The 13,822-nt window shown below is 42.8% G+C and overlaps 1 protein-coding gene across 6 annotated transcripts in view; it reads left to right on the top strand.

The window, feature by feature from the left end:
* Positions 1–13,822, top strand: part of SEPHS1 (selenophosphate synthetase 1) — a 935,453-nt gene that overhangs the window by 800,866 nt on the left and 120,765 nt on the right. For all 6 annotated transcript variants that reach the window (XM_044087973.1, XM_044087969.1, XM_044087972.1 and 3 more), the window contains one exon: positions 1,994–2,206. In XM_044087973.1, coding sequence (XP_043943908.1) covers positions 1,994–2,206 — 213 coding nt within the window. The remainder of the gene's footprint in view (positions 1–1,993; positions 2,207–13,822) is intronic.

The following is a 13,822-nucleotide window of genomic DNA, read 5'->3' as shown; positions in this document are numbered from 1 at the left end:
AATTGCCCTTCAACAGTTTAGATTTATGAAGGGTAGATCCTGGCGATTTAACCTAATAAACATATTCAGAGGTGTTATGGAGGCTACAGATGCTGGTTATGCAGTGCAAAAAGTGCATCTTGACCTGGCAAAGCCTTCAACACTGTTCCCATGCTTTCGTTACCTACACGGACATGGGTGTTTTCCAAGTGCAGAAGTGCCTCAAGGTCATACAAAAGTCAAATCCTTTAAAAATTGACCCATGTGTGGTAAGATAGATAGCAAGCTGACTGATAAGAACACATGTAGCTTGAGTTGCAGGTGCCTCATCAGAAAGTTTGAAAGTGATCATCAGTGCCATTCAGATCTCATTGCAGGAACCTTTCTTTAATTTTTACTTCTCATATTGCCAAGCAGAGAGCCAAGACCTCTGGCCAACAAAGTATGCAAACAATTGCAAACTGGATGTTGTTAATCTGCTGTTACATCAGACTATCCAGAACGAACACTTCCTAGCAAACTATTGTAATAAAAATGGGTTCAAGCTAAATGCTAAAAAAATATCCTCACTTTTGTTAGACAATCTCTCTCCTCCCCATAGTGTATAGACAGCACACAATTACAAAATGAAAACATAGTCAGAATACTGGGTACCAGAGTTGATAGCTCCCTGTCTGTGCTAGTGACAGCAGTTATCCAGAAATCCTTTTATTTAGTCCAGCTAATTGCCAAAAAATGTCATCAAGGTCTAAAGGCATATCACTCCCTTATACTCAGCTTTGAGTAGGCCAATTGAGTACAATAACCCTCTTTGGAATGCATCTCACTAAACACATCAGGCAAGTACAAAGACCTCAAATGTTCCTAACTAAAAAGGTCAGAGGCCTAAAATCCCTGAGCTAAAAAATGTAGACTGGAAGCTCTATCCCTTTATTCAGTCTCTTGTAAACATTCAAGGGGAGAGCTATGTCTTGCTTACCATGCCATTAGAGACTCTTGTCCTGGACTCCCTATATCTTCACAACATCAGCTGTTTGTGCCCAACATGCTGGATAAGCAAAGCAGGCCAGTCTTCCAACATACCTTATCTATGTGGTTGATGAACTGCTTTACTATCAACTTCTTTGAAAAGAATGTAAACAATTGACTTCACTAGGACAACAGGTATCACAGCAGCTTTGTCCAAGAATGTCTCCATTAAGAGCATCTGTGAGGCAGAAAGCTGAACAATAGTGTATACTACTTCCAAACTGGATATGCAGTCCAGGTTTGCAACTGATTTTTGCCTTCTCTCCCTGAGTTGGATAACTTTTTAATGCTCTTAATATGGAGCAGGATTCTTTTGCAGCCGTGACATCTGTCATTAAAATTGTACAGTCTTGTGAGTATGCTCACTGTAATAATAGATATTCAAGTATAGCTGCTTGTTTAATGCATATTTCAATGCAAGTGCAACTACAGATATAACGGGTTTTGGCATTCTTGGGCATGCACAGAATTTGGCCAAGGAGCTGCAGTTTAAGCTTAGTCTTAAAAGCTCATTTGCTAATCTACAGGGAGATGAGAGGAGAATCTCTTCCATACTGTAAGCACAGGTCTTTAAAATATGTTGCTAGTCCTCAGCGTGTGTATCCTTACAAAAAACATGTTGGTTGTCCCTGAGAGCTCTACAGATTGAGAAATGGGGGTGGGGCACAAAAGCTTTCTTCTGAGCAGTTTTCATCATAAATAACCTTTTCGTAAAAAAGAGTACTGAAAATGGTGTGGGTTGCTGCACCTTTTTGGCCATAAAGCAACCTAAAGTCCTGGCAAACGAAGACTTCAGCAACACAAGGGAGGCATGCAAAGAGCCTGTAGATAAGGATTCTTCTGTATCAATGATCCACATACTCTGACATTTACAGTTAATGGCGAGTATACACACTCAACTGTACTTTCTAATAGTTTATGTAGCGGACAAATGATGGAAATTTTACACAATTGCAATAAATATTTTTTTTCTTTTTCCCCATAGCTGCTGGTTTAATGCACACTTTTAATGCACATGCAGCTACAGATATAACAGGTTTTGGCATTCTTGGGCATGCACAGAATTTGGCCAAACAGCAAAGAAATGAGGTATCATTCGTTATCCACAACCTTCCTGTCCTAGCCAAGATGGCAGCTGTGAGCAAAGCCTGCGGAAATATGTTTGGTCTTATGCATGGGACCTGCCCTGAGACATCAGGTTAGTATCATATGCATTTTTATTATATACCTTTGTTCTTGCAACTTCCTTTAAACTTTGAATTTCTTTGATTTAAATGTTCCCTATCACAGATGATGGAAAGCAATAAATGATGATTAACACATTTATAGTTTAAGCATAATATTTGTTCAGAAGGCATTACATAGCATTTGGTAAGTATAATGCTGAACATATTTATAGTTTAGTTTAGGTATAATTGGTTTTGTTTTGATTTGATTTAGTTAGGCTGCAAGGCTGGAACTTATTCAGTAATTTTTTGCTCTAAAAAATCTCAGCTGTAAGGATTAAGAATGCAAGGAGATGACTTGAAATTTTACTCAAGTCTTTTCTGGGATGTGATCTCACCTTAGTCCTTTAAGTTGCTAAATTTCTGACATACAGGGAGTAGAACTTAATCCCACAGAAGCTTCTTTGGGAGGGCTTGATGGAAACTCTGCTTTGACATTGTCACTACTGCTGCTGCATGGTTGTAAAGGCACAGGCCACTTCATGCCTTCCCAGTTTTTCTCTGCTTTCCCCTTTACTTTTTTCCCCAAAGCTAAGACTCAGCTTTGTTCATTTGTCTTCTGAAGCTTTTAAAACTACCTATAAAACTGACTTCTAGTTTATAGTTTGTCCTTACTGTCTTTAATTGATGTTCATTGTGTTACACTGCTGCAGTCATTACACTTGGGTTATCCTGCCATCAGGCAGTCCCCCAGTTGGCCTGAGTTCCAAAGTCTTGGTACAGCATCGGTTGCTGTCACCTCCTCCCTGACGTCAGTGTGACAGGGGTATATAAGATGCAGCCGACGCCATTTTCTTCAGTCTTTCTTGCCGCGCGGTGCCCGAAGCAAAAGCAGTTTGCAAGTGCCCGTCGGCCGACTCCTGAGATTTTCATTCCGAATCCAGAACCGAAGTCTTCTACAAAGCTAAGTACCCCGTTGGAGAAACTTTTTCTTGCCTCAGACCAATGTCAGTAAAAGTTAATAACTGTATTTCTTGTGGGAAGCAAATACCTCATAATGATTTCCATTCCTATTGTATCCCGTGCCTAGGCCCAGACCACGATGTCACTGGTTGTCGGTTTTGTGCTAGGTTTAACAAGCGCACTATTAAACGTCGGTTTGACTTTGCCCGACATTATTTTGGCAGAAAATTCAATTACACCATGCCGTCGGAACTTCCGACGACCGGAATACATAAAAAGCGCAAAGACAAGGACAAGCATCCGAGGCCCAAAACTGACGACGAGGCCTCTTCTAGGCCGGTCGCCGGTTCTCCAGTTTTCAGCGAGGCGCCTTCGCAGCCCCTGACGACCGCTTCCACAGACTGCCTCCAACTCCCACGTGGAGCTGACTGGGCCTTCGGACGCACAAGTTTTTCAGCCTACCGAAACTAACCCTTCAGAGGGAACCGAAGTAACTGAGCAATTTTCACACCTACCCAGTTAACCATTAAACCCTCTGCTAAGTCTAAGCCCCCCCTAAAAACAAAGAAACAGATACAGCATTCTCCAAGACAGGCCTCCATGCCTAAGAAACAAATGCTCAAAATGGCCGAAGACCTAATCACCCTGATCAGGGGGTCCCATCCCCCACCTGATAAAAGGCCCAGACAGGATGCAGACTATGAATCTTCCGATCAGGTGTCCATTTCTTCAGATTCATCCTCAGACCTAGGATATTCTTTACTCCCTTATGAGGATTCTGATGCTGAGGAATCAATTCCATCAGCCTCTCCGCCTGAGGACTACCCCTTTGGGGAGACCTTGCATACCATGAGGGAGCATTTCCATTGGGAAGGCCAGGATTACTCAGAATCCAAGAAAAGGCTCAGAGACTTCCTTTTATTACCTCAACACAGATCCCTTGCTATTCCGCCAGTGTTAGATATTGTGGATGATGTGTATACTGAATCCAGCTTAAATCCTGACTCCTTACCTCCAGCCCCAGTTAAACCTGATAGATACTACAGAGTTCCTGACTCTCACAAATTTCTGTATAGAAGCCCTGTTGCTGACCCTGAAACTATTTCTCAGGGACCCAAAGGGATTAAGGCCTCATCAGCAAAAAACCCAGTTCCCTCTGACAGATATTCCAGAGCATTAGACAGATGGGGAAAGAAAGTATATATGTCTGCAACTTTAGCAATGAGAGCTTTAAATTGCCAGTTTCACATGCTAAAATATCAGCAATTTTTGATGTCTCAGTTGAAACAAAAGATGCTTCCAGATTCAGATCCTCCTAATTTTAAAGAAATGCAGGATTTATTGCATGCAGCTGAACAAGTGGGAAAACATACTTTGCAATGTGGTTTTGATTCCTTAGAGGCCTCCTGCAGAGCAGCAGTTACAGGCTCTGTCATTAGAAGACATGCTTGGTTAAAAGAACATACGTTACCAGATCATGTTAAGGCAAAAGGATGCACCTTTGCAGCGTGATGTGTTGTTTGGAGTCAAGGCAGAGGAGGTATTAAAGAAGATGGAGGATAAGGCAAAATCTATGCAAATGGTGAAGGATTTCTTACAGGTTCAGCCTCCTCGTTTTAGCAGACATTGGCCAACAAAGAATTGGTTCTTTCCAGTCACAGACAGACCTCAGGGCAGATACAGATGTCCAAGAGGTAGAGGTCAAACACAAGGTCCTTACAGGCCTCGACAATGGGGTACACCAGGCCAGAAAGAAGGGGAAGACAGGCCCCAACCATATAAAAAGCAGCCTCAATGACTTCCCACTACAGCTGCCAAACAGCTCTCTCTTGGCAGCCCCCTTAGGAGGAAAACTGGCACTTTTTTATCACAATTGGCATTGCATCACCAAAGACAAATGGGTTCTCAACATTGTATTTCAAGGTTACAGGTTCCGCTTTCACACACTGCCAAGGTTAAAAGGAATGCCAAATCTGCCACCAAATCAATGGGAAGAGGCTCAAAAACAAATTACAGCACTCATGGACATGACAGCTATTTAAAAGGTACCACCATAGGAGCAAGGACAAGGATTTTAATCAAGACTCTTTCTGGTTCCCAGAAAGGGCAAAGCCTGGAGACCTATTCTGGATCTTTCTTCTCTAAACACTTACCTGGATGTTCCGAAATTCAAAATGTTGACACTACAGCAGCTTCTTCCCATGCTGGGTAAGAAAGCTTGGCTCGTGACTTTGGACCTCAAGGAGGCACACCTGCATGTCCCTATCAGACAAAATTGCAGAAGATACCTCAGATTCATAGCTGGTTCAATGCACTATCAATTCTCTGCACTGCCCTTTGGCTTATCTACTGCGCCCAGGGTCTTCACAAAGTGCCTGGCACCAGTAATTGCATTTTGCAGGAAAAAAGGAATTCAAATTTAGCCGTACCTTGACGACTGCTTGATTCAAGCAGAGAGGAAGGACATTCTTCTAAAGCATCTGGCGTTCATAAAAAAGTTATTAAGTTGCCTGGGGTACACAGTAAACGAAAAGAAATCAAAACTAGTGCCCTCACAAGAGATAATATTCCTGGGTGCCAGCTTGAACACAACGGCCCAGATGGCTTATCTCACGCCAGACAAGCAAGGACAACTGACTCAGTACTTTCAGTTGATGGCAACAAAGACCCAACTCCCTGCAAGAAAAATTCTGCAGGCCTTGGGCTACATGGCATCTTGCATACTACTAATTCCATATACCAGACTGCATATGAGGAAACTACAATGGTACCTAAAGAGTGTATGGTCTCAACACTGTCAAAGTTTGGAAACAGTTATACCACTAATTCCTTGCCTTCAACAGGAGTTTCGATGCTAAGCTCTAGCTTGTCACCTCAACAAGGGACAGCCTTTTACTCAACCCACAGCCAGGCAAACACTGACAACAGATGCATCGGATTACGCCTGGGGAGCACACATGGCAGGAAAATGTATTCAGGGTGAGTGGCCCGCAGAGCCAAAGGCATCTTCACATCAATCAAAAAGAGATGCTAGCAGTACAAAATGCCCTTATAGCGTTCAAGGACCTGCTGCATCCAGGACTACTACTAAAGACCAACAACACCACAGTTATGTGGTACATAAACAAGGGGGCACACACTCCTACCCCCTCTGGACAAGCCATGACCTTGTGGAACACAGCTCTAGACTACCAAGCACAATTCCTGCCAGGAAAGAAAAACACACTGGCAGACGACCTAAGCAGAAACATCATGGATCCCCACGAATGGGAATTGAATCCACAAATATTTAGAATGATAACACAAAAATGGTGGAGCCCGGACATAGATCTGTTTGCATCCCCAACGAACTGCCAGCTACAGAAATTCTGCACAAGGAGTTACCATCCACAAGCATGGAAAGTGGATGCCCTCTCATTCAGCTGGAAAAACCTGCAAGTATACGCTTTCCCACCTTTACCTCTCCTTCCAAAGGTACTCATAAAAGCCAGGCAAGAAGTGCCAAAGATGACCCTGATTGCACCAGACTGGCAACGCCAGCACTGGTACCCAATCTTAAAGAACTTAGCACAAGAAGCACCCTGGATTTTGCCTCAAATCCCACATTTGCTGACACAGCACAACAATCAGATACTTCACAGCCAGCTAAAGACCTTAAACCTAGCTGCATGGAAAATTCCTTAGTCAAGCAAGCAATGCCTATCTATAAAAAGCTGTTATGGATGTCATTCTGGAGGCCAGAAGACCTAGTACCAGGAAAGCCTATTCGGATAAATGGAAGAGATTCTGTGCCTGGAACCAGACGCACAGCCTTGACCCTCTTGTCCCAAACATTCCTCAGATACTTCAATATTTAACTGAGATGCTGGACAAGGGCCTCTCCTTCTCATCCATCAAGATCCATGCCTCTGCCATTTCTGCTCATTACAACACAGATGCACCAATTTTCTCTAATCCTTTGCTCAAACAGTACCTCAGAGGGGCTAAAAACATAGGACCACCCCGTAGAGCACCTATTCCAACTTGGGATCTCAACGTTGTTTTGGAAAAATTAACTTTACCTCCTTTTGAGCCAGCTAACACAGCAGAATTAAAATATATCTCTTGGAAAACTGCTCTGCTACTGGCAATAACATCAGCATGAAGAGTTTCAGAATTACAGGCACTAATGGCAGTGGAACCTTTCCTCATTTTCCACCAGGACAGGGTGTCTAAGAACTAACCCTACATTTATGCCAAAGGTGGTATCAAGTGTGGCTCTTAACCAAACTATTCACTTGCCAACTTTTTATCCAAAACCACAGAACAAAGGGGAGAGACTACTACATTCTTTGGACATTCACAGACAGTTGCGCTTCTACTTGAACAAGACCAAAACTTTCAGAAAATCTGAGCAATTATTGGTAGCATATGCTGCAGGAGCACAGGGAAAAGCCATTTCAAAACCGACTATTTCAAAATGGATAGAACATTGCATACGTTTCTGCTATACACACCATGGGAAACCTGTACCTAGCAGCATTAGATCTCACTCCACCAGGGCAACAGCCACTTCAACTGCCTACCTCAGAGGAGTACCTACCAAGGATATTTTGGAAGCAGCAACATGGAGTTCTGTGCATACCTTCACCAAGCATTACCATTTGCCTTTATACTCCAAATCTAGAGCTGGCTTCGCCACTGCTGTGCTGCAGGGCCTTATAGCCACCCCTAATGCCTTATAGAACCAGCCACCCTACCTCAGCTTTGGGATTCCACCCAAGTGTAATGACTGCAGCAGTGTAACATGATGAACATAGTGCAGTTTTGTACCTACCATAAATGTAGATGTTCGAGTGTAAACACTGCTGCAGTCCAAGTTTCCCTCCCTCCTTCCCCTCTTACTTGCTGTTACATACCTAGGTCTTCTACCCTTTGCTACCTATGGGGAGTATTTGCTGGTAACTGAAAATTGTTGTTTGCTTTTCTTTTGTATACTTTACTAGCAATTTGAATTGCCTACCTATTCGGGGGCACCTGACATCTGGGGCAAGAAAAACTGAAGAAAATGGTGTTGGCTGCATCTTGTATACCCCTGTCGCACTGACGTCAGGGAGGAGGCAACAGCAACCGACGCCGGACCAAGACTTTGGAACTCAGGCCGACTGGGGAACCGCCTGACGGCAGGATAACCCAAGTGTAATGACTGCAGCAGTGTTTACACTCTAACATCTACATTTATGGTAGGTACAAAACTGTACTTTTTCTCTTACTCCATTGCCACTTCGTCATTGGTTGATTCAGGTCTTTTCTTAGCCTGTAGGTCTACAAGACTATACTGTCGTACTTTGCATTCTGGTGAATTCCTAGCTAACAGTGTTTTTGTGTTTGTTTTTTTACTTAGCTGTCTTTATTCCCTACCTCATCAGCACTTTGTCGCTTCCTATTGGCTGTATCCATACCTTAGATACCACCTCTCTTTATTCAAGCCAGAATCCACAGTGCTATGGACTTGTTGTCTGCCAGCAGTTAAGTTGGTTACCTGGGTTATCTTATTGTATTGGGTTTGTGGGGAGTCTTTTATTACCATCTGAGTTTAACCAGGTAAAAAGGATCAACTTCAAGTCGGTGTTCAGTAAAAATTGGATTTTGATGGGCTTATGAGCTTGTATGAACTTTGAGTAAAAACACAACTGCAAAATGCCTGTGCCAAGTTCCATTATGCATCTGAGCTGAAGGTGTAATTGAGATTCATAAATCATATGCCACCAATGCAGTTGCTCCACACAGGTAGACACTGCAGCCTTGCGCTGAGTTGCACATACGGCTGAAAACAGCAAGGTGGAATGCAAATAACCATTTTGCTTTAATATGTTGCAGTGTACTTGGCACTAAAATAAGAACCCATTACTAGATTAAAAGTACTGCAAACGGTAGAATGTGGCATATAGTTTAAGATAGTGGACTCACCATCCTATTAGTCTTCATGTCTTAATTAAGCACAATCCACTTATTTAACTTGTAAAAGGATGCAAAGATGGGAGTTATCACTTAATCCACCACCAACTGTGAACTCTGCCATGTTGCCCTAGTTCTGCTGTGTCTGCTTATGTGTACAAGGATTTATAAGCCATACTTGTGCTGTACCAACTAGATAGACTTTTTAAACAAGTTGCCTATTCACAAATGGTCTTGAATGGCTGTGTGAGCCAGAAGACTACCAGACAGATCTTACATAGGGCTGTCATCACTGTGTGGTACACTGGGGCTGAGAGGATGACTTTCCCCTAACAGTGGGTGTTATAAGAGATGTACTGTCCTCAATTGTGAACATTTCTATTTATGTTCCTAGGGAGATTGACCCTGTGCAGCAGTTGTAAGTATTAAAAGGGAGTGGTAACCCTAGTTAATGAGCATTAGTCTTTCTTGCAAGGGAAGAGAAAATGTAGACACCAGGTAATACCTTATGTTACATAGAGGACACTAGGTATGAATGTTGCAGCACATTGCAATTGTGAGTAGATGCTTTTGCTTGTGGAAAACAATTTCCTTTACTCTGTTTTGTTTTTCAGGCATCAGCAACATAGTTGAAATCCTCCGATTTCCAACATTCTAACAGCTAACAGTTGAACTGGTTGATAAACTGAACCCTTGCAGTGAAGTTTTCCTGTAGCTCAAAATTTTGAGATGATAGTTTGCATAAATTTTGCTAAATATTTTTTTCCTCATAAGATTTTTCACTGTTATAGGTATCTCCATTTCCACATTGGAATACAGATATTGTTGTCTGTTAGCACAAATATTCCTTCTGATGTGTGTATTGCAATAAGGTGTCAAATATGACAACATCCAGCATATCTTCTCTCAAGAATATAGTCTTTAATATACTAAACACCCTTGTACTTGTAGTTGTCATACTTGTCAGTGAATTTGAAATTATCCACACATGTAAAATACATAGTTTCCCTAAACTGAAAAAAAATCATTGCCTGCTTGAGTGCATAGATAATATGGTACTAGGTAAGGTATAGCATCTCTTCTGTTGATTGTTATTGATACGTTTGCATATGGTTTAACTCTATACTTATTTCTTATTCTATTTCAGTTGACATTCCTGATCAGTTAATTATTCCTTTTGCTGTTTCTATGTACTTTATTATTCTCAGATGTGTCTTGTGCATCCTGTCAGACATTTATTTGCTGACTTAGTTGATTGGGAACTGTTATCTGATGTTGTCATTTTCATTTGTTCCTCAACAAATGGGTTCGGATCTGATCCTCTGATCTGACTTGGCTGCTTTTTCTAGCTCATGGAACACTGCAACTCTCGAGCTCCTGCCTTGGCCATAATGTGCTAATCCCCTAACATAGCTCAGAGCTCGTTTGCCATCTTCGTGTATGGACGTCGTCCGTGCAAGCTCTCTGGTAATAGTGTTTGTCAGTGTGTTTTTCTATTTACTTATCTACTTATTTCTTTAGAAACCTTATAACTGCACATCCTCCCTTGTCTTTTACACTGTAATAGTGTAATTTTCTAATACCATTGCTGGTAATCTTTGTTTTTCATGAATTACCATTATTGGTAATACATCCGTTTTCCCCCTTCTCTCTTTTCTTCCTTTTCTTATACAAAAATAGTCATCTTTCTCTTTACTGATTGTTCCTTTCCCTTAGATTATAGCTGAAAAACCTCCTGGTTTTAAAATATGTACAGCCTGCAGCCATAAAATTCTTCTTTCTGATGCACATTAAGTGTGTATATTGTTTAGGCACAATTAGATTCACCGTGTGATATATGTAAGGGTTTCAATCCTAGGTCTTTAGTAGGCTAAAAGAATAGGTTGATCTTGAGAGGGTTACTTCCTTCTAAATCTTTTGAAGCAGCATCTGGGGCTGAAACCCCTAAAAAACATGAGAAAAAAAAGGCTAAAAAGCATTCCCCAGATCCTACAAGCTCGTCTACTCCAGGCTCAACCACCTCACAAAGTTTCGAAACCTTTGTATCCAACCCCTTTAGATCCAAAGACTAAATTTTCAGATCCAGTTCTTTTGGATCCAAAGACTAAATCTTCAGGTCTGAAGACAAAATTGGATAAATCACCATGCATCAGATCTGCTTTGCTGTTTGATCCGGTGTCCTCCAGTCTCCCTTCTCCCTTTCTGGACATGTCTCCAGAGTGTCACCATTCTAGAGCTTCTTCCATAGCATCTTCCTGTCATTCATCCAAAAGTCTGACTGAAGCAGATGTGGAAAAGATAATGAGGGACTTCCTCTGGACTCGAATTCAAGTGGGGGTTCTCCCAGCTCCAGCCCAATCAGGTCCAGAGACCTTTGTGAGTACTACCCCCACCTATGCCATCTTCTTCTCTGATCCGATCTTTGATTTCAGAGCAGTCAGATTTGAAGATCCTGAAGCCATCCACATCAGATCCAAAGATTATGGTATCTTCTACTCTGGTGGCGTTTCTGAGTGGACCGTCTTCAAGCACATCAGAGCTGGATGACTTTCAGAGCCATAGCATCAGTGCTGTATCCGGGGTCTTGAAGTCGACTCTGAGGTTGTTGAAGCCGTCTCTTCCCCTCGGAGCCTTGGTGTTGGACAGCTTGGCACCAACACCTTCCTGGAGTGGTTTGACTTTAGGTCAAAGAGAGCCGATTGTCTGGAAGCATGTCTTCTTGGTGCTATCGGCTTCTTTCTCTCTTATTCATTCTGCTCTTAAGGTAGTAGAGAGGGCTTTCTCTGCTCTTAGGGAAAGGTTGTTTCCACCCTCCTTAGCTCCTACTTCCCAGACCCAGTTGCCTTGTGTCTTGAGTCTCAACTTCCTGCATCAGAGGGGCAGCCAGCCCAGAAAAGTCACCAGGATACCCTGCAGGGTATATTGATATCTTCTGATACTTCTCCAGAAGAAACATCACACCAAAGAAGTCCTTTGGAAGGGAAAGTCAAGAGAAGGCACTTAGACATCCCTCAAGAGTCTGTCATAGAGGATGCCGACTTCAATGAGGGGATGGGTCGCCATGATCCCCACCTGATGACATCTCCTTTGGAAATGTTGTAGAAATTCTCAAGCAAAGAGGTGACTGGTCTACTGACAACACTTCCCAAGAGGAATTGGTATTCCTGGAGGCTTTTGGAGCTGGCCCGTCTACCTCCTGGGTGACTCCACCCACAGATGAACTCCTTGATTTGATCTCTCAATGGTTGTAGAAGGAGCCTGATTCTGTTGAGCCAGTCCCCAAGAGACCAGACAGGATCCTGGCACCACCTAAGGACAGGGAATTCTGGAACAAGGGAGTACCAGTTGATGCCCTGGTCATAGCAGCGATCACAACAAAGGAACTTGCAGAAGAAGGTTCCTCTGTTCATCCCCTTAACAGGGAGTGCAGACACTGGACACATTCAGGAAACATGTATATGTTTTAGCGAGCTTTGCACTTCAGTAGCTGAATTATTTGGCACACTTCACTATACTCCAGATGGATGTGATTAAATAACTTATCAAATCCCTCTCTAGGACCATTACTTCTGAGACAGAGAGCTTGATTGCTTCACATCTGGCTACCGTACAGTCTATTTCAAACTCATCCATGAGGCTCATCTCCCATGCAGCTGAAGGTACCTCAAGGGTGTTGAGTTCAGGTATTTCCACTGGGAAGCATGCCTGGATGCACCAGGGTGATTTTGCAGAGCTCCTCAAGTCTTCCTTCATCAGTGCTCACTCGGACAGAAGTTCTTTATTTGGCCCCAAAGTTTAAAGACACACTATCCAGTTGTGAGCTGGAAGGTAAAACCCTGCCTGCTGTGAGCGTACATTTTTTGACTCCTCAAAGGAACCTTTTCTAGGAATTAACAAGGTGGTTGAAAAATGTGGTTCAGAAAGTCCCAGAGTTCCTTCCAAGATCCATGTGGAGATAGTTCCCCAGGGGCAGAGGAGATGATTCTTAATGGAAGATGCTGCTGTCATGGCAGAGGTGGTCCGCAAAGCCAAGGATCTAGAGATACCTTCTCTGACAGATCCTGCCAGTGCTCTTAAAAGGAGGCCTGGTTGTCCATGTGTGGAGGTGGTCAGGGTTGTTTTTCCCTGCAATAGAGAGCCTGGATAGAGATTACAAAAGATTATGGATGCAGAAGATTATTTCCAGAGGTTATACAGTACCCTTTTCCCTACCCACCACCCTTAATAGTAAATAAAATCCTCGATGTTCCATCCAGTCAGAGGGAAGCAGCAGCACTAGAAATAAATAAGCTGCAGGAAAAAGAGTCGTCCAAGAAGTCCCCACAGACCAGAGAGTGTGGAACTTACTTGAGATTCTTTGTGCCAAAAAAAAAAGGGGACAGGAGACCAATTTTGGATCTCAACAGTCTGGACAAGTAATTTCATTACACAAAGTTCTGGATGGTCACGGTTCAGTCCATTCTGCCTTTTCTGCACAAGGATGACTGGATGTGCTCAATAGCTCTTCAGGATGTGTACTATCATATCAAAATGAACAGACAATCCAGAAAATACCTACACTTCTAGCTGGGAGCCAGTCAATTCAGAACTCTGCACTTTGGCCTCACCACAGCCCTCAGGGTTTGTACCAAGTATATGGCAGTAGTAGCAGCTCACTTGAGACTGCAGGGATTTCCGGGTGTTTCCTTGTTTGGATGACTGGCTCATGACTGGTCTGATCAGGCATAATCTGGCAAAACTCCCGTTGA

Source organism: Protopterus annectens, chromosome 11.part0 (assembly GCF_019279795.1).
Source record: "Protopterus annectens isolate FY-2018-M chromosome 11.part0, PAN1.0, whole genome shotgun sequence".
Classification (NCBI taxonomy): Eukaryota; Metazoa; Chordata; order Ceratodontiformes; family Protopteridae; genus Protopterus; species Protopterus annectens.
Note: the sequence above shows the minus strand (reverse complement) of the source record. Positions and strands in the feature narration are given on the sequence as shown.